The sequence below is a fragment of the Hylaeus volcanicus genome, chromosome 3 (genome assembly GCF_026283585.1).
Source record: "Hylaeus volcanicus isolate JK05 chromosome 3, UHH_iyHylVolc1.0_haploid, whole genome shotgun sequence".
Classification (NCBI taxonomy): Eukaryota; Metazoa; Arthropoda; class Insecta; order Hymenoptera; family Colletidae; genus Hylaeus; species Hylaeus volcanicus.
In genome coordinates this window covers 21,137,417-21,165,296 of record NC_071978.1, presented here as the reverse complement: position 1 = coordinate 21,165,296, position 27,880 = coordinate 21,137,417, and the positions used below count along the sequence as shown (strand labels likewise).

The window sequence follows — 27,880 nt, the reverse complement described above, 5'->3', positions numbered from 1 at the left end:
TCGTCGAGACGCAGCCTGAAGCCCCAAAGAAGTGTTTACAAACGTACCCTTTTCTCTTTGTATTCCTCACGCAGGCAACAGGGCAAGGAGTTGTAGATCGGACACGTCTTCGCACCAACGGACGAACAGCGACTCGATACTAGGATCGGCCAGAGAAGGATGCTCCGAGCATATTCAGTGTAAATATTAATCATTCGCGTGCGTGCTCTCGCGAACCATGCGCCGAGGGTGCGCCTGCTGCACGCCCCATACGAAGTCGCCCAAGGGGGCCTCGTTTTCAGCGGTGTTGGGTGCCAAAAAAAAAAAAAAAAAAATAATGAACACAATGAACACTCGTACTGAGGCCCCCCCATTTTCGTTGTTTCATCGTGTAAGTGAACACTCTCCGCTACTTGTATATACACACGCAAACCTACACACAAACACACGTACACACACAAGTGCATAATCAAACGAAACCTCACGCACGGCCATACATGCATATATACATATACGCGTAATACGTTTGTATAAGTTGGATCGTTCGACCACTTATTTACCAAAGAATCGCTTATATTCGCCCTCGTTACGTTTTAAGTTTCTTTCTCTCTCTCTCTTTCTGTGATTTTATCGCCCGAGTCGAAGACCGATTAATCGTATTCGCATCGATTGTTGTTCGTTAAGCGAGCTGGAAGTATGTTTGAGGACGTCAAGATTTTTTTTTTCTTTTTCGTTGATACGAGCCTAATGGAGTCTGATTCGCCGCTCGAACACTCTCTTTTTCTCTTATCGACGCTCGCGGATACGCGATGTCACCAGGAATTGAAAATCTATAAGGTCGAGTCGAGCTCACAGCTCGAACGAACACGACTTTGATACAGGCATGGGCAAAATATTCTTGATCTAGACGAAAATTTCGAATAACGAGTAAAAGAACGGCTTGAATTCGTTACTCGTTGACCGTGGATTAGAATTCGGAGCATAGAATGAAATTATATTTCAGGGTGATTCAACAGAAATTTGAACGACCGTTCGATCTTCGTAGGATGAACGTCGTTCGTTGTTCCAATGAAATTTTGTCTTTGGCACGATCAAAATCGTACGACGCAAACGCTTAACGATTAAATGTAAATCATTGAATGGCTAAATAAAAGAAATCGTAACCTCGAGCCGCTATCGATAAAACTGTGAAAATTAATTAACCGATATAAGTGTAAACTTACGTGTAATATCTGTGTATGGTTATGCTTCGCATCCGTAAGATAAGACGTAGGAATTAAATAATAAATATCGTAATCGACTAATACGCGTAAGGATTATTTAAGGAAACGGATAATCGTCCTCAACGTAACAATTTTTCACGATAATCGCGGTAGTTTCGTATTCCCGCCGATCGACCAATCGAGACGCGTTAAAGGTTAGAGGGAAAGTCGGTGGAAAATCCTACGGCGACGACAATCTTAAGCGTTCGATAATTAACAATTTTCCATCGATGAATCGCGCTCGGTGACATCGATCGGGCATCGGCAAATGATCGAGCACCCAAACGCTCAATGGCAAAACACTGTCCGAAATTTTGTGATTAAAACTTTCATTGTGATAAACCATACGGAGGGGGGGGTAAATAAAAGATGCGGCAAAAACTGCAATTCGACAAAATCCGTTATAACGTTTTTTCTGACCGAACGAGTTCCTTTGCCTTGCGATCATTTTCTATCGACGACAACCCTTCGAAGACTGGTCTCATCTAGGATTTTTACGGTACCTATAAGTTACAAATTGCGTGATAACGGAAACGAAAACTGCCTGTGAAACGTGCACCGGGAACAGCTTTAAACCGAAACCCAAACCACGTGTTTTTTCTACCAAGCATATATATATACATATATATTTGTGATCTTTCGTCGTTCGAGCGATCGATCTGACCGCGAGCCGCGTAGATCGACGACTCGTCGACGCACACCGTTTTACTGCCATTTACTATCTACGACGCGACTAAATAAAACGAATAAATATCAAAAAATCAAAAAAAAAAAGAAAAATGAATATGTGTGTGCATGCATGTAACCGTGTCCGTGTTTAAACAAAGTTAACGAAAACGTGTGTAACAAAAGCGAACTCAACTCGTTGTCAGTTTTAGCTCAATATCGATAATAACCGTAATCATCTTAAAATAATCTGCGCGTCTTCCTTCTGGGCTGATCGACGCGCGGGAACGATTACGCGTGACAGCGATGGGTCGGTTTCATCCTCGATCGCAATCAGGATAACACGACAACGCGCACGGGTTGGCAGCCCCTTCGTCGATTGGCATTTCGCATGAGCCCGTCGAAAACCAAAGGGGAGACTCGCCTAAAATTTAAGGGTAAATCTAAAGGTATAATAGAATATTATAGCTCGCGTGTCGGAAAGGTAGGAGGCGAATACTCTGGTTATTGCGATTTCGTGGGAACGCGGTGCGGAGGAGGATCGTGTATTTCTTGCTAACTTTTAGACACGTCACGTAACATAACGAACACAACGACGAGCGATGGCGGAGAGAAAGAGGACGCTCGAAGGGGCACGACGACGGTGGCGAAGAAAGGTTGGAGAGTGTGCGGGGGCAAAGATGGGCGAAATATTTATTTGGTCAGAAATTTCGTATAAATGATATCGCGATCAATGAGTCAGGTTTTACGTGAGCGTTTGCACCTTTGTTGGCAATCAGAGCCCGTGGAATAACATATTCATTAATTCATAATAAACGAAAATTATTTTTCTAAAGACGATTTATCGGTCTTCGACTACCTCTCCCCTTATTAAACCGATCAAACAGTTTTCGTTTCCGCGTGCATTGGAAGAATTTTATCGGGAGCATATGTTCACGGTTTGTTAGATAAATGTCGTTGAATTCAATCACGAAGCGAACCGCTCGGACTCGCTGTCCAGCGGGCTTCCGACGTATCAGAGAAACCGAGCCGATGTCCAGCGTCGAGCACAGCGTTCCTCCAGACTGGTAAACGCGTTCGATTATGTCAAAAATTCGAACGTGGGCAAAATTATAAGCGGGCGTAAACTAAATCGAACGAAGAATGAACCATTTTAGATTCGTTGTTTCTTTGGGACATATCCCAATAGAAATTGGAATCAATAATTTCTGATGAGTCATCGCAAGACACCTACCTTTGCTATACAGAGTTTTCTCTCCCTCTATATTATTTGAATTGAAATAGACAAATACAAGAACTACTCGTTTCAGGCTAAAGAAAAAATGTGAATTCGACAAACACAATTCAACTGAGTCACTATGCATTTTATCCATCCTATATTCGAATGAAATTTTGCCTACACGTGGAACACAGGTGTGCCGAAGTGATCGTTCAGTTTGATCGCGCCGATACCGTCGACGAGACGCAGGATGATCGCGCTGGACAGAAACGAAACGATGCTTTCCTTCTCGCGGCTGCGAGATAGGAGAACATCTCGAAAGTAGATAATTCCTCTAAACCGATTAAGCCACCGACTCCCTCCCTACGAGATGAGAAAGAGAGTTAAAGGTGTCTGTATTATATACTATAAACATATATATATATCATACGTGTACCGACGGTTCCGCTGTAATTAAGGGTAATTAGACGCGAATTAATGAATCGAGCCCGCCTATCATGCGAATTTGCGCACTACGTGTGCGAAGACGTGTCACCAACACTTGCCGCGAGTATACGTACATTCATAACATCCATTTAAAAAACACAGACATAGATATACATACATACATACACGTATATGTACGTCCTGATACCGACCACAAACCTATAGGAAATCGACGACGTCGAGCGATCACGCTCCTCTAGTACAATTCTGGTACACTGCGTACGAACTGAATCTTAAATGCTGCTTAGAGCGAGAACGATAACGAAAATCACACGTGAAAACGCGAAGTATACATAACAAATGGAAAAGTATATAAATATAAATATGAATATAAATAAAATATAAATATATATAAATATATAAATGAAGATATAAATATAAATATAGATATGAAGATAAATATATTATATTCGAACAGGGTGGATGAGAGATCAAGTCGAGAGTGAACGTGTGCAACAACGTCGACCAACTTTAGCCGAGTCGTACCGAACTGACTACCGACTAAACTGATAAGCGTCGCCTAAGTACGCCAAAGTCCCATCGCGGACTTGATCTCTCTTTCTCCCAGCGATACACGATTCAGAACTGTAATCGACGTTTCGATACTGCCACGACGAGATATCGTGACGTGGCACGCTTGTACACGCTCACATTAACGCGATTACTCGTGGGCGTCGCGTCATATGGACGCCGTGTGATAGTTTGGTGGACAACCGGCGTACACCACCATTCCAATCCCTCCTGACGCGTTCTCGGACGCAACGAATTTAAACGAAGTTTAGCGAAGGAGAAGAGAACGAGACTTCTTTTCTCCCTTGCGGCGCATGAACACGATCTGTACTGTATTTTACGATAAGTATATCCGTAAACTCTAAATGTACCTATACGAATATAAAACAAGACAACAACAGAACAAGATTGTGAACACACATACACACATGCGCGCATACACAATGCATAAACACAGATATGCATAAACACAGATACGCACGCGGAGTCGACCGGTTTTCGAATCCAAGAACCGGCCGACGCGCATCGTTTAATAGATGTATAAATATTATATATATATATATACATAATTAATTCGAGAGGATAACGATAGGTGTGTATAGAATGATAATTTAGAGTCTAGTCAAAATAACACAATCGTAATCGAGGACGCACATGTTTCTCGTTTCGTTTTTTACTCGTTTGTTTACACGTTTCTACGCGGGAAAACCGCACGGTTTCCCGCGCGTTTCAATCGACTCGCTGTTTCTGCACTCGACGCGTTCGAAGTTTACACGCGTGGACGAGTGAACGCGTGGCTGCGTTTGCACGGGGGTGCGTTTACAAGAAAGAAAGCAAAGATCCCTGTTACGTCACACATTTTTAAGGAGAGTCAGGGTGAGCGTGGCACGGGCACGCGCGGAAATTCCTCGCTGCAAAACGAAATCGAAATCGTAGGAGAAACGCGAAAATCCAGAAAGTATCGTAAGGTTATAAATAATTCGTTGGTTTATAGCAGGAATTGGTATTTGTTACCTAGACCGAAGTTCAAGTCGAGTAAATGTTCATCCATTAATTGAAAATAAAAATGTTAATGTTCCTGGATCTCTGGATCAACCACAGCGTCAACTACGTAACTGAGTTTCAACATGAAAAAAGCAACCAGAATTAGTTACTTAAATTCGAAGTTTCATCTAGCCACTCATAAAAACGTGACGATAAGCTGCTTTCCATTCGTTATCTACTATTTAAATAGAACATCGCCCATCTCTGGTTTTGCTCGAGGAATCATATCTCGCCGTTCGTACCATGTTTGCAGCCACACCCTACGGATAGCATACATCTCCTATTTTACTTCCTTTCATTCCTTTACCCTCACGCCGTTTCCTTTTACACTTTTTTTCGTACATCGAAGTTGCGATTTTAGCGTAGTACACGATGCACTTGTTCCTCAAAGATCTTCCGCGTGCTTTCGTTTTCTCGCGAAGTGAATCGTTTGATCGCGAAAAGGAGATCGAGACGGAGTTTATGGTAATGCGATAAACTGACTGCAGACGCAGCCATCGTTCGCAGATTATGCGAACGAACGTGAAGCACGCGTATATAATAGAAGGCCTAAACGATCCGCTGATCCCGCGAGCGGCAAACGCATCATCGAAATCGATGGACCGAGAGAATAGAGCTTTCTCGATTAGAAACTGCGATTCTGTAAGTGTATCGAGATACACGTGAGCTGTAAAAATCGTCGCAAAGAACAAGGGTGGAAATAGCGCCCCTTATCGTATGTGGCATAGATTAATATAGAAATTGCGACTCTTATCTTACGTGTGTTTAATCTTTTACGGATAGAAAAACCTCTGGCGGTGAGGTAAGCTCATGATTTGTGATCAAAGGCCGAATAAATCGATAATTCAAGTGTTTCGATAATATTTCTATTCTAGGACTCGGGTCGTCCTCGGGTTAGTGATCTATTGGAATCAAAATCCCCCTTAAAGGGTTAATTTCGCGCATACGCATGGAATAAGGGGCTCTATTTTCGATTCTATTCGACACACATGCGCGCACTCGAAAACAACGACGAGGAGAGATGGGAAAAGTCGAACGCTCGATCGTACTGCCGCCCAAAAGCGAATGGGACGCAATGTATCATCCGGAAAAAATCGATGCCAGCGTTAATAGAATAAATTTTGTCGGTGTCCAACGACGTGCTCGCCGATCGACCAATGCCGCCGCAAGGCTGTGAAAGAGAACGATGCGAATTTGGAAAAAAGAACGGAGAAGAAACAAACGCGACGAAACGATCTCCGTCCGCGATTATGCTCTACAACGGTTGCGATTATTCCGTTCGCGTGGGTCGTTTTCGAGTTGAGTTTCATTTTGGGCGTGTTTGATTTTTTCCGCGTCTGCCGTCGAGTCAGCAGAGCGCGACATTTGAAATGCAAGTATTCGCACAGGCCTACGATAAGAAAACTGTTCATGTACGTATATCCATGATGTTTCAACGTGTACGACTAAATATGGTGTTAATTGTCATTTGATCTAATCGAATCCAGCCGACCCGCGTAGCGCTCTCGAGGATGAGATGCTATCTCGCACGAGATTATTACCGAAAAGCTTCTGCGACCCCTCCCCCCTTTTCTCGAGAGGCGAGACGAATCTCTCGACGAGTTTCGCCCCTCAAATTGGCCTAATCAAACGGATCCCACGGCGTTTCTGGTCTTCCTACCTCCATCGACGCAAGGAGGTCTTGGACGCCGCGCTAAATTCCGTTAGCGCGGCTACATCGTCAGTGGAAATGCACCGCAGGAAACAGAAAACGAAGACAGAGGATACGGAAAAGCAACGCGTATCAATGCCCAGTATACAAATTTCGGCGAATTTTCTGTTCGTTTCGCGCGCAAGTTCCTCCTTCGACTGCTCAACAACGCAATCGCTCTCTCAATCGAAACGTTATGTGTATACCGATGTTATAGTCTAAACAAGACAGCTGGTGGTTCAGAGTCGCTATCCCTCTCATCACGAGTCCAAGAACTGAAGGATTCTCCCAAAGTACAAGAGCTAGTAGGGTTATGGGGTGACATCGAGGCAGAGATGAGCAAAATTCTTATCTATTTACAAATTTCAGATAAAGAATGCTTTCATAAAGAAAGCTTCGATACAACGAATTTATATTAGCGAATAATTGAATGACGAAGATCTTACAGCTCGAGAAAGCTTTTCTCTATTTAGGTTTCCACCCCTACTTTTACAGCCACCTTCTGAATTTACTAGAGTTGCCATCGAATTAAACAGTGAAAGGAAAAAGATGATATGTATTGATTTGTATACGTTCAAACTTGTCTACAAGCTTTGCCCGTCTCTTGTCGACGATGTGGCCACTTTGCGACAACGAGCATCAAGCGAATTTTATTCTCAATATCGATGTTTGTATGGATGTTATTGATAGGAAATATATAGTATACATAACTTAATGTACTTTCCTCATGACTACTGGCGAACGTCGCTCATTGACCATTCTAGACATATTTTTCTTTTAACGTAACGATCTCTCGATCGTTGAATCGTAGATGGATTAGCGTTTCGAGAAGTGATTTAATTGGCCTCGAAGATTCGAGATTTGGTAACCGCGAGATACAAGACGCGGGGTAAATTACGTTCGCCAGACAGTCGTTCGCTTTGAGAGCCATCGAAGGGAGGAATCGACTGCGGTTGCGTTACGATCACACATGGCGACGTTTTGATTCGATGTATGACACAAATATTCGACGAATCGTTTGGAAGAAACGCGACAGAAACGGAGAACAACCGAGAGATCTCGAGTAACACGGAACTCCCTGCGATCATCGTTCATGCGCCAAGAAATCGCTTGCTATAACGATCCATGGGTCCCACGGGATCGATCGGTTGTTGTCGATCGGATCCGATAATCAGAACGAAAGAAATACGTATGTCCTTTCACCGTTACAGTATCTTGACCAATTAAATACTAAGCTAGCATGGATGTATACACACTGAGATAAATGTTAACCAGTTACCTGCGTAATACTCAATGTTAAGTGTCGAACTGACCCTCGTTCAGGTTTCTTGACGATTGTCCTCGCTCGTGAACCTTTGCGGTTTTTACTTTCTTCCAATTGTGCGAACGAAACATTGCCAACGACCGTCTGCCAATCGTTATTACGCGGACTTTCATTTTTTTTTTTTTTTTTTTTTTTTTTTTTTAACGAGAACCGAACGAAGCACGAAGAATCAAAAATAAAACAAAAATAAAGCAAAACAAAACTTATACAACAAAAAAGGGTAAACTAAACGACGACGAACAAAAAGACGAAAACAAGTTCAGAGACATTCCATTAATTCATTTTATAGACGTTCAATGAAACGACATTGTTTAACTGCCATACGATGATAACGCTATTTTACGATAATTTTATAGACGAAAAAACGGGGTTTTGTCATTTACAACGCGACCACCCCCGCGTTCGATGCGATTTACACCGCAACGATTCGATGGAAATAGTTTCCGTTCTATAATATCTTTATCTCGAAACGAATCCTTGCAATCTGTCCTGGTAATGCGACTAATATGATACGTATCGATATGCAAACAAAAAATTATTGTCACAGCTAAATATATGTGTGTCTTTTCTTTGTTGTATATATATCCGCCGTGTAGAGAAATAGCGAAACCTTGCCCTCCAAACATCCAACCCCCGATAATTCCCTCTATTTCCGATGCGATCAATGTTGCAATGGATATCCAACAAGTATGTTGTAGTAATATACACTTCTTACTATCGACAAAAACCGTGTGTTTTTTATTGCCTCGTGAAAATCGTTTGTTTTTTTTTCTTATTCTTGTTTCATTTTAATTGCGCTCGTCCATCGTCGATCTCTACTACGCTTCTCGAACATTCGAAGGTAAGTGCGTGATTTATATAAATTAAATAAGTATCAACCTGACACTAGTGCAGACAGGTCCATCTACTGAGCGATTTTGAAATTTTTTCTAACACAAGTTCTAACGTTATCAATTCAGACCGATATAAAATTCAAGCCGCCAGGTGGCGGGTATGATCAATCACGCAACTGATACGCCACCATTGGTTGTACCCAGAAGTAATCGAATTGCCCATCTATACCCTAGGAGCTCCGTTAATTTCTCCATGTTACTTTCGACAATTATCGCTCCTCACTGGAACACGATTTCAGCACTCTTAGCGACTGGAATAGAGACTAAACATTGAAAGATTCGTAATGTATTTGTTTATTGTTCCCTTATCTTTGACTTGAATAGCGAATTAAAAAAAGAATTCCTTCTAAATAGAGAACTCATTGTAAAAATTTGTATTGGTAACCATTACCGGTACGGTACTTTCATTTCATTTTGTTTAACCGTGTATTATATTCTCAATATTAACTCTTAGTTCGACTTTATATCAAACTATGAGAAGTTTGATAACACAATTATACATTTCCGAATCCTCCTGGAACTCCAGTTCCTCCGCCCCTATCCAGGTCTCCCCTCGCAACAACTTCCTCGTGATGAGGACCTAGCGATCAGTATTACGACAAACAATTCATCGCCAAGAGTAATCTTGCCTCACAACAGGAAGAAGGAAATATTTTAATTGTACTCTCCAGTTACATTTAATATAGACACAACAAGAACCTGATCGTTCTCTATTTCCTTGATGTCCTTAATCTCGTTTCGGTCACGTCTACGTAACTCGCGCGTCCCGTTACTTCCCATGACGGATCAAGCATCCGTCGCGATTATGTGCAACTCGTTAACTGGCTATGGTTGACATTTACCAAGTAATCATAATCGTGGATTACATTTTGCCCAACACTGGTACACCGTTCCTCGGCGACGTGTCGCGCGAGGAGAGCCAACGCGGGCTCGGCTCGAGGCTGAAAATAGCCGCGTAGAGCCGCTCGCTCGCTCCATTCCGCTCGGCTCCGCGCTCCGGCAGAACCGCTCGAGCCTCGATACGAATTTCGTCGGAGGGGCCCGATAGAAAAACCGAGGGATCCAGCCACCCCGAACGAACACACGACTGAACGACCCCCTGGCTCGATCAGGGATCGAAACCCGGATACACGAGTCGCAAGTGCGCGCACCGACACACAGTGAGGAAGTTACTCGAAAAGGTGAATCTCCAGAGGTGTTACCTTGTTTTATTCACCCTCCTCCCTCCCCCCCCCTCCCACGTACCCTCGTAGCGGGAAACAGTGAATCGCACAGTGGCTGAAAAGTGTGAAGTTCGAAGGTAACGCGGAGTGCGTTACCAGTTGCATTGCGGACGGTCGAGTAGGCCAATCGATCTCGATGCATTTGCATTATGATACGCGTCTAGGTACGTGCGTGTGTGTAGAGGGTGCGTGGGTGTGTGCCCGTACGAGTGGACGCAATACCGCAGGCCAGTTTCTCGAAAGTTTGTGGCTGTTTAATTATGGATACTGTCGAGGAGTTTTTCCCGGTCGCTAGCTGGAACCGATCAGGTGCTCTCCAACGCTATAGCAATTCTTTGGTTTTTAAATCGTTTCAACCCGAGGTGTATCTATCGCGGAACTGGTAAAGTTTTTGTAGGTTTAGAAGGGTACGTAGAAGAAACCCGTAAGGGGTCCTAGTTTCATAATGTATCGATTTAATTATTTAATGTATTAATTGGCGTCGAGCTAGTACAGATCTGTTACTAGTTCAACGAAACAATAGGGATCGCGTATCCGTTTAACAATTTGCAAGTCGGCACAAATCCAATCGAGGCTGTCTACTTGACTTTTTCCTAGGAATCTGACATTTTATTTGGGGACTAGTATTGGGGTCACGGTACTCCGATTCCCTCTATCGTAAAACTTGTGTCTTCTCTTACAAACCAGACAGATTTAAACGTAGAGAACGCTTGGGATATAATTCAATTTGGTTTACACTTCAACCAAAGATTTTATTTATTCGAAAACAGATGCATATTTAACTTTCTTGGACACTTGCTTAGAAGATCGAAAACATTTGATAAATATATATATGTATACTAACGTTTTCAAACGAATACTTGTTATTCGTTCAAAATTGAAATTAATAGCAAAAGGAAACTCGCGCATAGGGAGAGCTAATTATTTATCGATCGTGACCAAGTTTTTTCAGCATTTTGTAGTCATTTCGTTTCAAAATTATTCTGTTCAAATATACCTCCGCGTGGATCATTTGGAGTAACTATCCTCCGCACTTCTTCCTCTCGAAATGAATTTCCTTTTCGAAACATTGTCCGACTACCTTTGTTCGCAGATTGTTAAACTCCCCCTCGGGCTAATATACGCGACCGATTTTTCCCGCGATAGTCTGGCGAGTTTCCGAAATTGCGAAATTCGCTACAGACTGGGTGCACGCGTTGACTGTACTCGAATGACAAAGTGTATATTCTCGCCGGGAGCCATGAAAATCGTCCGAGAAAATATTTAGCGCGCGAACAATATTTACAGTTGATCCGTTGCCAGTCGTTTCGGCCAGTGAATGATTAATGAACGCAGGGGCGAAGCAATCGCGATCCAGCGAGCGAGTCGCGATCGCTGGGTCCTGGACGGCGTGGATCGGGGACGATCGAGATTATCCTTAACCTTCGATCGACGCGTAACTGTTTCTAATTCGAGCGGAAACACGGCCAAGCACGTACGGAGATCGACGAGCGTGGTGGTCGCAAATCCATCTATTTCTGCCCCGTTGCTGGAAATAGATGCGAGAATGAAATAAGGTCCGGTGTGTCTGTTCGCGTCGTTGCACGTCTCGCGCGTTGTCACCGTTATTATTTAATTAGCCGAGTAACTCGCGAGCGGCGTCCATTCTCGCGTATCGATCGAGGTGTAAGTGATTGTAAACTGTTCGCGCCAAAATCGAATCCCTCTCGGCGTGACAGGGTGAACAGCATACGCGATAACTCGATTCTCGTCTCTGACACGGTTTTCGAAACTATGAATGCAACAGGGAAGCTACACGTCCGGTGAGTCACGTCGTTACGCCTTAAACCACTCCGGAAGTAACGTGGGGGGTGGGTGGGCGCTCCAAACTATTTTTACTTAGGGGGTTATATGTGCCGTTGAACGCTCCGAGAGGAGACGCGAGTTGGTCTTTTTCTCTAGTTGATCTACTACTTCTTTTTAATATTCTGTTTAGTAATATTAATATTAATCCAGAATAGTATCACGTCCAACTGTGTGCAACCCTTTTAAACTCAAGAAGTGTTGAATTTCTAAGTAGAATCTTTATTAATTAAATTAACAGGGATATAGTAGTATTTGATTAACCCTTTAAATTGTCTGAAACTAGTTTGTGTTGAAAACTATATACCATGTGCATCAGGAGTTGGAGGTGTATTCAATTTGGAGCCTCATTGTTTGGATGATATTTTAAGTTTCTTTCGAAAGTCTATTTCAAACTTCGTATATAAACATTTATTTACCTTTCGTCAAATTGTAAGGATAATTTCCTGGTCGAATTGCGTCTAAATACACGCAACTTGCGGTTTCGAAACAGTTGCGTTTCTAGGTCACCATTAATTGCTTGCCTCCACCCGTCCAGCTAATCTCGCCGTATCCAAACTTTTCTACTCGTTAGGCGGAGTTCTTTGCCTCCCGTGTCCCTCATATTGATCTCTAGAATCAACGTTAGAAGGTAATATTTTCTGCTCCCTCACAGTTAGCCAAATACTCTTTCTCGTTAACGAAAGTGTTATCGGAGAATTTCATCAAACTCCCTAGACTGAAACAATTGTACCTCTGTATATTTGTATAGTATTCTTACATTCATTTCGGAGATGTCCAAAAAATTGAAATACATTCTAATTAACGGCAGTTAATTTCCAACGCTTGCCACCCTCTCTCTCCAGCAGTAGTCAAACCATCTCAACCCTCAATCCTTGTTGCACCATTTCCAGTAAACATTCGTTCCTCTTAAGAAATAGTCCCTACCTCCACTTCGTCTCGAATTTAAAAAATTTGAAGGCTCTTCGAAATCTGAAAGTTAGGTCATAGGTTCTTCCAAGTGAATGCTCGAGAGGTTCTCGCGGATCGTGCGGTTACTCGCCGCGAGAAGGGAGGCGATAGGGATGAAAAATATGTATAACGAGGGGTGCACACGTGGGAGTGGGTGGGATCAGCCAGCAGCGGCATCGCGACGATAACGACAGAATTTCGAGCATGCGGAATTTGATTGAAGGGAACGGACGCTTGCGCAGGGGCTGTCGGCGTTCGCGCGAGGCAACCTCGAGCCAGTAGTGGCTGAACATCGGTGCACCATCGGAGGTTAGGACGTCGCCGACACCGTGGTCGTCGTCGTCGCGGACGAGGCGAAAACGTTCTGCACCGTAGCAAGGCGGAGCGAGGCGTGGAGGGCAAAAACATGTCGAACCGTGATCGCGTGTGACCATAATCGCCCTATCGACTACGAGGTGGGCTCGGTCGACTAGCGAGCCGCGAAGAAGCTGCAGACACGAACGAGGGAAAATACGAGCGAACGAGGCGGCGAAGGAGCTCGTCCAGGTCACGTGAAAACGTACCGACGGGATGGCTGACAGCGAGGGCGGCTCCGAGCAGGATGACGTATCCTTCCTCCGTACGGTGAGTCCTCCAATTCTTCTATCAACTTTGATTCTACTCGTAAAAATATTCATACTTCGTAGACTTGAATTTTAAGATATGTTATGGGGGTCCTTACTAATTAATAGCCTTCCTAATCGAAGGTTGAATAGTTGAAGATAATCAGCAATCATGATAGCGGGAGCAGATGATAAATAAATGTGATCAGTTGCGTGGACACTTGGAACTACTTGTTTTTGATTGTTTAATAGAGTAAGAGCCAAAGCAATTTTATTATAGAAGTGGAATGTATCAAACAGTTGATTCATAGCGTGAGTCTTTCGAGAAGTGTCTAGACCTAAACGTGGCACGACAGGAATACTCGTTACGTTTAGTGTCCACTGTACGAGTACGAATACGTTTGTGAATGTCACTTTATTCACAGTTTATTTAAGTTTCTAAGCACTTCGATGCACACTTTCATTGACTGCGTATCTTGCAGCATTTACATGATATTAGTAAACACTTGCTTATATCCACCCTTCTATGAGAACATTAATATATATTCTTTGTAGGCTACACCATAATATATAAACCACAATGAACACACATATTAGAATCTTGTATAGCTTCGGAATAACACGACTGCATAGAGAGTAAAGGAAAATATTTTTGCGCGAATTCTCTGCAAACATTGATCTGTCGAAAGTGGAAAAACTGTACGCATTGCGAACAGAGCGTTGAAATTTGGATGTAAACATCGTGTGGGGGAAATCTGGATGGGATTGCCGTATCGAGGCATCACGTGGGAACATAGAAAAACGCGCGTCGTTATTAAAGGATAACGTTCTCTAATGAAAGAACGCGGTTATTCAGAAGGTCGCGACGACGTTCAAGCTCTAGCGCGTTTCGACGTAAAATGCGCAACGCGGAGGGGAAAATCCTCTTAGGCGCTTTAAGGCAGGGTTCTGGATTATTGGATAAGTTGAGTCGGTAAGGGACGTGTGTTTTGAACACAAATCGCCTCGGTAAATATGATTTGAGTGTCGTGATTCATTCTTGTTTAAACTATACCTTAAAGCAGAGGTTATTATTGGAGAATGCTGAGTGGTAGCTTCCAGGAAAAGATGGGTGGTTAGTGATCAGAATAACGTCAAAATATATTCGGTATTCGAAAAATTTCGTGGCGTTTCTCAACCATTTGCGTGATTTCATTGGATCGTTCTGTGATTGGTCGACCACAGCGTGATGCATCTTTAACATCAAAATTTTGATAGAGAATTTTGTCCGTAAACACCACTAATTTTTTCACAAGCCTGCGTAGCGTTCTCGAACTTTTTCCAATACCCATTATATGTATGGATGTGACTATCGTTGTTAGTAGAATTATTTAAAAAAATAAAAGCTTGAATAAGGCTCGATCACCAAATAGGACAAAAGATTAGGATTTAGGTTAAGTTTCTTTATAGTGTATATATATGTGTGTGTTTTCCATCGCTTACCAGAACTTTACAAGTATGTCACTCGTACTTCTGTGAGTATAAGAAACAACAAACTAGAGTGAGGTACTATATCACACGTTAGACTTCGAATAACCGTCCTGAGGATTAAACGAGGTTAAACATCGAATAATTATCCACGAAGAAAGCCTTCATCATCGCTCAAAAGGTCAAACAATAAATTTTCACGTCTTTCACGAAGACTTATTGCTCCCCTCGGCACACTTAGATTATTTATTATCGAACAAAACAATCGCTACATATGAATTTACGTATATGACGTGTTACAGACCGTAACTATTTCAAATCTTCTCACATCGACATCTTTCTAATATATAATAACCTGATCCAAAAATTTCAGAAAACCCTCAAAGCTATCTCCGTTCGAACAATGTTTGCGGTGTTTCTTGTCATAAAATCGCGCAAAGGATAAACCCACGCTAAGGGGTGAATTCAATGAATCGTGGAAGCACTTAAAGTTCCCGTGCCGAGCGACCTTGACCCCATTCAGGCTCGCAAGGATCAGGCAGTAGCATAGTGACCGAGAGGGTAGCTGCAGCCTTGAGCTTCCGTAAGCTGCACGCGCTTGATGCTCGACTCTTTAATACCCGCCCCTAATAAAAATACATTCCCCGATGCACGCGTGTTCCTTTATCGGAACGCACGTGTGTCTATCGATCATTCCATCCCTCCGTTGTTCTCTCTTTGTCATCGAAAACACGTATATTTGTCCCACGTACAAAGCACAAGATTCGATTCACGCAATAGGTACGCAATAAGATGTCGGACGAAAGTACTTGGCGCTGCTTCAAAGGGAGTTTCGATTACAGGACGAAACGACTCGTGTCCTTCGAATTCACATCGGGACTCCTGTCGTCTTGGAACGCGTCTCATCTTACGAGTGTCTTTGTCACGAGACGCCATCTTTCCATTAGGTATCGAGTTCATTCGTATAGGGGTAGCAAGGTCTTCCCTCGTGTTTATCTTCGTCTCTTGCTTCGGCATCTGCGTTGCATACGCCTCGCGAGTCGTATATACTTCTCTTTCGCGCTGTCGGGCAGGGCGCACCATTGTTTACCAGCCTTGCGAGCCACCGTCGTCACGTGGTGTCCAGGCGATTTGAAGTACATCTCCAAGTAAAAGATCAGGAACGGATTATTCGACAGAATTCTCCTTCTCCTGCTCCTTCTGCGGGACTTGCAGATGCATTTCCTTCGCTTATGGGAACGTCGACGACTGCGGCGTCTGCATCCTCTTCGCGAGCTGTGCCTCCTCTCGACCACTGGGGCGGTCGAGATGTTCCCTGGTTCATCGTGGCCGTGTTGCGGAATCAGTTTTCTGTCGGAACATGGACAAGGGTCAAGTTCGATAGCGGTATGGGGAAATTTCTGGTAACTTCCGAAGGACATTGCTCGGGCACAGAGATGGACAAACTTTCTCAAGCTCCAAACAGTCGAATCTTCGTGTATTTATGAACATATTATAAAATATTACGTCCATGATGAAAATTTTGATTTTTATTCAACGAGTAACTGTCACTTTGATTAAAATATCGATAGAAATTCTGCCCATCCCTGCGCGGAAGACGAGACTCATTCGCAATTACTTGTTCTTCAATTACGCGGCGGAATGTTTCAGAAACCGCGCATTGTTTTTCCAAGAAAGGACTCGTCTAAGCTCCAAGGTCCCCGAGGAAATTACTACGCCGCGGAATGCCTCAAAGCAACGGTCTCTGCGATCACGCTACTCGGTAACCGACAATCGCTCGTTACTATCTCCATCGCTCGCAGCGTATAATCGCGAACGCGATTGACGCTCGGTGGAGAGCGAGCAATGGCGAAAATTGCTCGATAATGAAATTGTCGCGATCGCGGGCACCGTCGTTTCCATTAGTTAGAATGTGCTAAATGGACACGAGTTGCCGTTCGTGACACGGAAACACGTACAATCGAACCCCGAGGGGAAAAAAAATAACGTCATCGATCCTCGTTTTGAATATCTCCTACGACTAACACGGGAACCGTTTACTCGAGCAGAGATGGACAAATTCGTAGCTGGATGAAATGTCTATAGTATAAATAAAAAACACGTCATTTCTGGTGGTTATTCGTTCCATAAAAATTGCATTCTGAATAGTACAATTAAATCATAATAATTATAAAGCTAACTGGAATGATAGGCTAAGGTTTTTTATGCTATGTATTGAAACGAATGCAATGAAATTGCATGAACGAATAACAGCTGATTCGAATGGATATTCGATCGAATAAATGGTTACACGAACTTTCTATTCGTCTATTAATCGAAGCTTGTCCATTTCTGGCCTCATGTTCGGCGTAGTAAAGAGCGAGTGAATCGATTTCTTGAACGCGTATCGGCAGTATTTCGTTGACCCACTGATGCGGGGTTAAACCTAGACGACACGGAATCTTCTATCGATCTGCTGTTTATAGTATCGCGTGAGAAATGTGCCTTTGTAGGATTCACGGCCTGTTAGGGTTCGATCTGGCTACCGGAAATAGGCTCACGAGATGGTATAGCTGACTGTCCATGCATTGTCGTAGGCTTCTTACATGACGAATTTTCGTTCAAAATCAGTCAACACGTGTTTACGCATTTATATCAATGAATTTTGGGAGCATTGCATAGAGGGGTGCAGAATTGTATTATAAAACTTCGGGGATACGACTATGCCTTCCATAAATGACACGATTCGTTTCGAATTTGGAACTTCAAAGGAAAAGAGTTCCAAAAATAAATTGGCGTTTTGACAAGGTTTCGTTGGTGGTCTCATCGGTATTAATCGGTAACAGTCCATCAGCGAAACGCGGACCAAGCACCAATTTATTTTTGTTGCTATTTTCCTTTCAAGTTTCAAGATGGGGATGAATTATATCACTGTTTAAAACCATGACTGTTCCCCTGGAGTTCTATAATAGGATGCTGGAGTAAAAATGCTCCTCGAGAATGTACGCAACGCTCACATTTGAAATCTTAAAACCCACTGGCACAAACCCTCGAACAAGTACCCAGTCGTTTCAATTTCTACGCAGATTCATCGTGTAAGGACCCACAAAACTCGAAGAAACAATCTCTGTGTCTTCTTGTCACTCTTGCTTCGCGAGGGCAACGAATGCCTCTCGCAGTCGAACGTAATCCACCCTCTTTAATCGAGTCGAGCAATCTCACCTGTCGTCCGCGTCATTCCCGTAATTGTACATCCCTTCCATGTCCTGTTACTGTAATTTAATAGTTGAGTTTCACTTGAAAATTTGATGGGGTGTGTCCGAAAAGCAAAATGTCCAAACGACCGAAAACATGTGAAGGTTCCATCGGCTGGTTTCGCTCGGTTCTCGAGCTTGGCAAACTTCGATAGTATCGAATAGCTTATCGACAAGACACTGCCTTCTTTCACGCGTATTTTATTTCCCGTCGGATATGTTGAATAAAATAAACGAAGAAAAGTAAACAAACGCATCCAGTTCTATCATTTTCTGTCAGTGTTTACAACGTTTCGCGTGTATAAACGTGTAAAAATTTACGACGGCGATTTTATCTCTCCGCGGCGATGAGAATCGATAAGCTCCTTTTAAAGTTCGCGTTAACCTTGCTCTACATGAGCTGCTGGGAATGACAGTAAGTCAATTTTATCTCATTTAAAAAAAGAAAGCGCGGTGACTCAATTTCCCGCCTTTTTCCAGCGCGCGCCAATCTCGAGTCTCGAGGGCTCGTACGTTAGAAACGACTCGAAAGAACGCGACGCTTAAAATGCGCGCGGCCGTATCGGCGCGCTGTTTTAAATATAATCGCTTTATATATTCGAGAACAAAATGCCTCGAGCAGCACAATGTTGCGTAGGAAATTGTGTCGCCGAGAGCTCTTCGCTGCTTCGTAATGATCATTAATTAAGTCAACAACTGTTGGCATCGTAGCATGCCACTCAAAATTATCGTCCACTTTCGCGAGTCACTTGCACTCCTCTCCCTGCCCGAGTGCAAGTAAATGGAAGTCGGCAATTAAAAATAATTATTAATTACAAACGAAACCGACGTCGTTCTCCTCGTGGCGCCACTCTGAACGCTTCTCCGAGACCGTGACGACGGTTAATTTTAACAATCGTTAATTTTAACGTTACGTTATTCCTTATCGATCAATAATACAGCTTACGCGTGCATGTAGACACTTATTCGAAATTAGATGACACGAAGCCATTCACATTAACGTTACAGAGCGATTGCGGAAGAATTTGTGTACTTTTAATCATGGAGGGAGGTAGTGAATGGCAAAAGTAGGGGAAGGCTATGATTTCTGTTTCTAGTGAGTTCAAATCGCTGTATCACTGGGGGGTCATAAACAAATGGTAGTGGGGTGCCACTTTAACTATCCTAGGATCTATAGATAGACAAATTGGTGAATCAGCTCGAAATTCTTGAGTAATAGGAAGCAGTTCTTTAACCAGTGAGCTGTGTTTGACGAGTATACTCTATGGTAAACGAACAAGTAAATATTTGTAATAAAATTGTTAATTTTATAAAATAAAATCATCCCTTTGATCCAATATTTTAACAACGACACTTACTCTGTGATTGACGAGCATACTCGTCATCGTTCGATTTTCACGATACATATAGGTGCGCGCTCTCAGAAAGGAGCGCCACAGCTGATTGATTAAAGTCAATGTTTCGTACTTTGTAGAAGCATGAAGCAACGGAAGATTTATTTTGTTGCACTTTCTTCCCAACCGTCACTCTTACATCTCAATTTAATCACACTTATTAAACAGAATTTATCAGCGGGAGAATTCAGACAATTTTTTGATTTGTTAAATAACCCAACATGATTTTTCATCTGAGGGCTGGGGAAGTCCAGCTACGGTACTGGTTGTAACGTAGGGAGCGGCTGACGCAAATGGTTCAGAAAGCGCTAAAAGCTCCCTAAGATAATAGAGATATCGATCGGCAATTTGCATCGTCGATAGTTTGCGAGTCACGTAATTTATTCGTTTGCCTCCGAAGCCAGACAATGAAACTCGTCACCAGACGAAACTTACAAGTCTATTTTCGTAGCTGCATTGCTTTGTCCCATCGCGACGCAATCTCCCCGATCTACATAGTATCGCGAAACATCGACGAGAAGTACAAATTGATCGCTGTATATTAAGCGTCCACCTCTGTCATGTAAAACATCTGTTCTTTTCAATGGTTCTTCTCACTTTGAGGGTGTCGAGGAATCGAATTCTTTTTGTACTGTCTGAATCAGTGTTGCGCAAAGTACTCTGACATCGACCAGGTGATGCAAATCAATCGTGTAACGATGTCAACGTGTTACATCAGTGGGAAACTTAATTATGAAACTTTGTTCGCTGTTAGAAAATACTTTCCTAGACCCAGTACTTTCTATCCGCATCGATTTCTCAACTATGAAATTTCTAGAACCTCGTCGGTTAATCAGAAACATCGTGTGCAAATTTTAAGGAAGGTCCAGCTCACGCTTCCGCTAGAAGAAATTCTTACAGTTGACCCATTTTTCGAGGCACCGAAGCGGGAAGAGCGCTTAATAAAACTTCTCGGAGAGACGAGACGCGCGAAGCTTAACTTTTCAACGTACACGCAGAAATCTGGATGATTTATGTTTACTTCACGCTAGGATGAAATTGCGCTGGGATTATCCGTTAAGAAAATATAGAGGCACCCTTGACCTATACCGCAACAAGCTTCGATCGCGCTTGATTCCTCAGACGGCGGAAAATATCGGTACGCTTGGTTCGTTACGAACCTCTTTTCGGTCGCTGCGTATTATTTATAGACCGTACACGCTCATTTACGACCAATCGTCGCCGAAAAATCACAGCGATTATTAATCATCGACCAGCATCGCGGGGACCATTGGTAGTTCGATTCAACCGGAAATTGTACGGTGCTTCGACGAACGATGGGGAAAGATAGGGTCGAAGAACGTCATCACCGGTTTACTCGACGGATTTTCACGGAATTTTGACTCGAATCTCGAAAATATTGAAGCTAAGATAACGTCAAACAATGCAAATGGCAGACCTTGCAAACAATTCGTGTAATATTAATTTAATATTTGATTCATCGTCGATGAATATTGTATGAATTGCTCGCGAGACCTTTGCTTGAAAATATAGGCAAGAAAAGAGTTCAGTATTTTGTTGAAATACGGGCTAGAAACGGATATCTTCATTTAATATTTAAGTTTATCGATAAAAATTGTGAATAAACCAAGAGATTGTTTGGTTACGAATAAACTGTGGTCGGTTCTCTGTAGATACACTATAACTTGGCATCTTATCTAGATGAACCTATGCAATTTTCAATTTCCGCAAGTTCCTCCAGGTTCTACAAACTCAATTTTATCTACACAAGTCTCCAATTTTGAGTTCATTGGGGTTACGAGTCCTTGAGACCGCAGGAAATTCAATAACGCGAATCGATTGCTCCATAAAATAACCAATGAATTTAATGGAAGATACATCGCTTATTCGCCAGTAATACAATCATTACTTTATATTATTTAATTTCTTTCTTTATCACTGTATCCAAGACCTTCGTTCAAATTGATTTTTAATAAGCAGACTAGTTCCAATGGAAAGCACTATATTAAACCATACTATAACAATAGCTCACACTGCACGGTACAGTATTTTTACAACCTCGCTACGCAAGCTATCGCTGTACAATGCTTTTTAATATTCTGAAGATTGCGAAAATTTTTCCTCGCGGATTGGGAATGCCAAAATGGTTGGAAAATTGTTTTCTCGAGAAAAGGGGAACGGAAAATTGTTAGAGAATCTCGAGAATTCTCGAGACGGGATTCTCGAGCACAATTACTACCCTCGTCGACCGAATTTCCGAGGACTTGCGACGCCCGGGGCTGTCGGAGGCGCGAATATGCGAATACGCTCCCAGCGCGGATGAGTCGCGTGCCTTTTCTTATAACGTGCCATCGTGGGCTATGCTAATTTGCCCTCTAAAAGGCATTATTTATGCAACGTGCTCGTTATTTCCCGTGCGTTTAGAAGCGGACACGCGCGTGCCAGGCTTATCCGCGTGAAAGTATGCAAAACAACGCCGGATGAAAACGGCGTTTCGCGACGGTGCGAATTGTAAATTGAGAAACGACACGGAACTTCGGAAGCTAACTCTGCACGACAGGTCCTCGTCGATAGTAATAACCTTGTTAAGTTTACACTGTCAGGGGAGTGCCTAAATCGTATTTCAATATCTCTGTTATTAACGAATATATTGTGCAACGCATGAAATAAATGAAGAATGAAAAGTGTGGACGATCAATCGACAGATAATATTTTGTTTTGTGCGTGCTACAAACGTTCGAAATAATCGATCCGTTTTTTAAATGTTTGTTCCACATGTTTTTATCTAAATAGGTTCACCGTAGTTTGCGTTTCATTTGAATGCAAAGTCGTGTAAGCATTTTGAGCAGGCTCTGACTCATAACCATCGTTTATGCTTAGAGTGGGATTGCAGCCTCTTAAGTAACACGTCTCGGTCGTTTGCGTAGCGAAAACAGAGGGTCTGACAGTCCTCGTCGAAAATCTCGGGGAGCGTTTCCCAGTATGCTTGTGTAAACCCGTTCATGCATTCCTGAGCGTGTCCAAATTGGTTCTGGCACCGTGCGTACCATCCACCGTTTGGCTCACATCATATTTCGACGTTTCGCAAAGGTCGTCGCCAAGCTCCCCATCTTTCAAACGCATCAATGAATCGGTCTCGTCAACCATTATTTCTAATTGCACCACAATGAATCCTGAGGGTTGGTCGTCGTGCTTTGGATGATTCAGGGCTTTTTACTTTACACGAGTGAAGAAACACGGTTTCGAAATAAATTATATATATGTTCTTTCCTGCTCGACGGAAATTTTGATGTAACGTGGTTTCAGAGACAGATCAGTGTTTGCTGAGAACCAGTTGGAAAGAGTTGGCTTTAGATGTTGAAATACAGTTAATATTGTTGCGACGGTTCAAAGATGCCGCGCGATATTTAGAAGTTGCAAAGTTCGTGAACTGAACAGACGTTCTGAATTCCTTGTATTATAGTTATTTTTTTCGTGTTATTGCTCGTTTTATCTTGTGCTATAAAATGAATATATCACGCTGCTCAACTCCCCGGCGCAACAATATCTTTATCAATGTTTATAAGGAATGATTAAAGGTTTGGGTTTATTTAAAATTTCACCTAGGTTATCCAAGATGGAAACCATTCATGGCCCTCAAAACATGAAGTAATTGCTTTCGAACTTTTTATTTTAATTTTTTTCTTTGTGAAAGGATTGCTTTTTATTTTACATCATCCTTGTGAGACTTCACGAGACTATATTATTAATATCAATGTTGAAATGAAATTTGCAGGAGGACATGGTGTGTCTGTCCTGCACCGCAACTGGTGAAAGAGTTTGTCTCGCGGCCGAGGGTTTTGGTAACAGACACTGCTTCCTCGAGAACATAGCAGACAAGGTAAATCCTCTTTACGTTAATAATCAACAGTATGTTCCGTCAGTAGTTTTAATGAAATGTTTCTTTAATTTAAGAATTTTCAAATAAATAGAAGATTCAAATCCAAGAGCAAAATGTTAGAGTAAACAACAGTTACGTTGAGACTGCTCGATCTTTGTTATTCCTGAATCTCGTACCGTAATAATGTCAATCAATAATTTCCTTTTCAATTTAAGAATATTAGGCTATTTCTAGAGTCGAAACATAACACTAAATAACAGTTACGTCGAGGTTTGACAAGCATCGATCCTCGTTATTGTTGGATCATGTAGTCCAATAATGTCCCTTTGCTTTGTGATTGTAGAACATACCGCCGGACCTGTCGCAATGCGTATTCGTAATCGAGCAGGCTCTCTCGGTGAGAGCGCTGCAGGAATTGGTTACTGCCGCCGGTTCCGAGACGGTAACGTACTACTTGTTTATCGCCCTACACCCTACGAAGATTCTCATACACCGTCGACTCGAACAGCGAGACTCAGCGAAACAATTCTGCGTTTCTCTTGCTCGTTATTTCAGCGAATATCACCGGCACTGCGTTGTTTTTCCTGTGCAGACGTTCGTGCTCCATTTTTCTTACAACTTTTCTCTTTTGTCGAGTGACGCGACACGAGAAGAAAAGAGACGATTTTACAGGATTTTTAAATGCGAACTTTCCTAATCACACGACGAACAGGACTCTCCTTTTGCGTCGTGCGTTTGATGTCACACACACAAAAACAAAAAAAAGAAAAGAAAAATGAAATCACCGTACGTAGATCACCTGCATAGGAGTGGGCCATAAAGTCTTGTTCGATCACGTGTCGTACGCAGAAGAGATTAATCAACAAAACCGCTGTCCTCTTTTTTTTTTCTTCTACGAATGTATTATCCACTAAACTTGAACGATGCACTTAGAAAGTAGTCTACTCGCGGTCACGGTCTGTCGGCGAGTACATTTTTCCTTTTTCTTTTTTTTTCTTTTTCGTTTTTGGCAAACGTCGTACGAGCAATTTTCTGAATGCATCCGCACGCACCCCTTATCCAATAATTGTGGCATGCGTCCATGTAGCCGTGTAACAGTCACGAATTTGTCTCTCATTGTTCGCATTGTCTTTGTCCTGCCACTTCGCCCCCACCGGCCTCATCTATTGTCCAATTTTGTACGTCTGTTTTTTGTTCCGTTGCGAAGCGTACGCAACACGCAAGAAAACGAGAATCGTTCGCAAAACGATTCTTTACCTATCGAACGCCATCGTAGGGCGTGTTTTCACCAATCACCACCATTCACTTACACTCACAATTGGCAAAGAACGAGATTTACAACTCTTATGTTTCTCTTTGCAGCAGCAAGAAAATTTAGTAAGTATACCTTCCGTTGTCACTTCAGGACACCAGTTTATGTTCGTGCTTGGGTAACATCAATCGCTTAAGTTTCTCTGTTTCTTTTTATTCTCTTTATCTTTCGTTTATTTTCTCTCTCTCTCTCTCTGTTACTCTTGATCGTTCGTTCATTTTCAGTTCGATTGTGTTCTTGTGCTTTTTATGTTGACGCTGAGAGATTGTATTACGTTGCCACGTGCATTCGCAAATACTCATTCTATTATGTTTCATTCGTGTAACAATTTAACATGCTCGACATTTATCGCTCGAGAGGGCAGTCTGGTGTTTTGGGGTTGAAGAATGATGAATTTGTACATAATACTTTTTATGGTGTCCTCTAGCAGATTTATTCATTTATTATTGAAAGTGGCTAATTTCTTTCTTTTCTCTGGAATGATGCTTCCAGTGCTTAAATCTTTAAGGGGATACCGCATAAATCAACTTTTCTGATCCGAATCTACCAAACTACCCCCTCAAGCTTATTCGTTAGCGATCGTTATTTATGGCCTCCTCTTATCAGTACGCTTATTTACCTTTATTTATGTTTTTTTTTTCTTTCTTTTAATCGATTTTCGACCTATGAACATCTTAGGCCCATCATGGACGCATTTTCGTTTTTTTGCAACGGTCGTTTGTATTTTTAGGGAAAAGGCACCGGATCTGGACACAGAACGCTATTGTACGGCAATGCCATTTTGCTGAGGCATCAGAACAGCGACATGGTGAATATTCGATCCATACAGAATGTATAATAATTCTTTGTTTAAAGACTAAGTAACTCCATTCTCGTTGCAGTATTTGGCTTGTCTATCGACCAGTTCGTCCAACGACAAGTTGGCTTTCGACGTAGGTCTGCAACAACATTCTCAAGGTTGGCTAAAGAAACATTATTCGCTTAGAATTTGCATTAGATCTTGTAATTTCAAGCACGATATCGGTCGTTTAGGGGAGGCCTGCTGGTGGACCGTTCATCCAGCGTCGAAACAAAGGTCCGAGGGTGAAAAGGTTCGAGTTGGTGACGACCTCATTCTGGTATCCGTGGCCACAGAAAGATACTTGGTAAATTGATCCTTTGGGAACATCGTAACTATACTTTAAATAGCGATGAAAAATACAATATCGGTCGAGTGATTCGATAGTTTGCAAAAATATGAATTCAAACTTGATTTTCCTCCGCGTTACAGAAATGAAATCTAACGAAATTCATTGAAGATAATCTCTCTGAGCACTTTAATGAAAAGAATCGATATATTTCGTTGGCTCTGTGCCTGCACGCAACCACTTCTCCGCTGATCCATCAAAGTTCTTGTCGTGCCAGAAATTTCGTGCCATCGATCAACGTATCTCGTTTCTTTCAGCACACCACGAAAGAGAACGATCTGTCGGTCGTGAATGCCTCGTTCCACGTGACCCACTGGTCTGTACAGCCGTACGGTACTGGAATTAGTCGAATGAAGTATGTCGGTTATGTATTCGGCGGTGATGTTCTGCGGTTCTTCCACGGCGGTGACGAATGCCTCACTATACCGTCGAGTTGGAGTACGGCGGCCAGTCAAAAGTAAATTTTAATTATCGCTTTAATCTCACCCCAATGATCATAAAAATCTCGAGGATTTCTCAAATAAAGTAATCCAGTTCTCCTTGAAATATATGAGTGAACATCTCTAATAATTTCTCTGGATTGGTTTTCGTAGAAGATTGTGAAACATTGTCGACATGAAATCATGTACTATTTTTAAAAATCTGTGCATCGGATAAAGCGACGAATACCAATTTTAATTAGTCCTGAAATGTTTCAAACCTGTTTCATCAAGATTTATTAAAAAAACCTCGAGACCCATCGAGTACGATCGCCACATTAATCGACCCCTTTCTGTTCAATTACCAAAGATCAAAGAGCTTCGATCCTTCGATGCAAAATTTCCGAAAATTACCACGGCTATCGTGGTATTCGTCTAGATAGCCGTTTTTGCCAATAATTCGATTAGAACCTGATGCCCGTAGGGCTTCCAATACATAATGCACATGATTTACAGTATAGTGATCTACGAAGGAGGGAGCGTAATGAGCCAGGCGAGATCTTTGTGGAGGCTAGAGCTGGCGAGGACGAAATGGGCGGGTGGGTTCATCAATTGGCTGCACCCTATGAGAATCAGGCACCTTACCACTGGACGTTATCTCGGTGTGAAAGAAAACAACGAACTATATCTGGTCGACAGGTGAGTACTTATTTTGAGAAACGTTTAGCGATGTGCTAGTGGAATTTGTCGTGAATGAGCATACTTTTTGGGATTGAAGGAACGAGGCGACGATCGAGACGTCGACGTTCTGGCTGCGACAGGAGAAAGATGACCAGAAGATCGTTCTCGAGGACAAGGACCTCGAGGTCATCGGTATGCCGATTATCAAGTACGGTGACTCCACTGTCATCATGCAGCACGCTACTACGTGTCTCTGGGTCTCATACAAGGTAAATATTGAAAGTACTCCCTGAAAAACTTAGGATCGTCGATGCAGTAAGCTGCAATCGCTCTAAAATTTAATCAAAGTATCGCACCTACGCCTTAATTGCGTCTAATTCTAATGAAATCTGACGTATGTAGTCGTACGAGACGAAGAAGAAAGGCGTGGGCAAAGTGGAGGAGAAGCAAGCTGTCCTCCACGAGGAAGGAAAGATGGACGACGGTCTGGACTTCTCCCGTTCGCAAGAAGAGGAATCGCGCACGGCGCGGGTGATACGAAAGTGCAGCAGCTTGTTCACCCAGTTCATCACGTGAGTGTCTATCGATCAAGTGTACCGGACTCGTTCACATTAAA

The 27,880-nt window shown here is 42.6% G+C and overlaps 2 protein-coding genes and 1 long non-coding RNA gene across 13 annotated transcripts in view; 2 read left to right on the top strand and 1 right to left on the bottom strand.

Annotated features, from left to right (window-relative positions):
* The window catches only part of LOC128873283 (tyrosine-protein phosphatase 99A-like), a 497,101-nt gene extending 488,343 nt beyond the window's left edge, over positions 1 to 8,758 (top strand). For both annotated transcript variants that reach the window (XM_054116751.1, XM_054116750.1), the window contains exon 21: positions 75 to 8,758. The gene's annotated coding sequence lies outside the window, so the exon portion shown is untranslated. The remainder of the gene's footprint in view (positions 1 to 74) is intronic.
* Positions 1 to 27,880, bottom strand: part of LOC128873286 (uncharacterized) — a 72,337-nt gene that overhangs the window by 6,924 nt on the left and 37,533 nt on the right. The gene's annotated exons all lie outside the window — the stretch shown is intronic.
* The window catches only part of LOC128873281 (ryanodine receptor), a 43,110-nt gene continuing 25,311 nt past the window's right edge, over positions 10,082 to 27,880 (top strand). For 6 of the 10 annotated variants that reach the window (XM_054116745.1, XM_054116742.1, XM_054116740.1 and 3 more), the window contains exons 1-12: positions 10,083 to 10,254; positions 13,313 to 13,713; positions 23,561 to 23,665; positions 24,009 to 24,107; positions 25,028 to 25,042; positions 25,708 to 25,785; positions 25,859 to 25,934; positions 26,010 to 26,122; positions 26,422 to 26,621; positions 27,100 to 27,282; positions 27,362 to 27,533; positions 27,667 to 27,836. In XM_054116745.1, coding sequence (XP_053972720.1) covers positions 13,660 to 13,713; positions 23,561 to 23,665; positions 24,009 to 24,107; positions 25,028 to 25,042; positions 25,708 to 25,785; positions 25,859 to 25,934; positions 26,010 to 26,122; positions 26,422 to 26,621; positions 27,100 to 27,282; positions 27,362 to 27,533; positions 27,667 to 27,836 — 1,265 coding nt within the window. In that variant the 5' untranslated portion in view covers positions 10,083 to 10,254; positions 13,313 to 13,659. Of the gene's footprint in view, positions 10,255 to 13,312; positions 13,714 to 23,560; positions 23,666 to 24,008; positions 24,108 to 25,027; positions 25,043 to 25,707; positions 25,786 to 25,858; positions 25,935 to 26,009; positions 26,123 to 26,421; positions 26,622 to 27,099; positions 27,283 to 27,361; positions 27,534 to 27,666; positions 27,837 to 27,880 lie in introns of all 10 variants that reach the window. The other 4 variants (XM_054116746.1, XM_054116747.1, XM_054116749.1 and 1 more) reach the window with 2 other exon arrangements.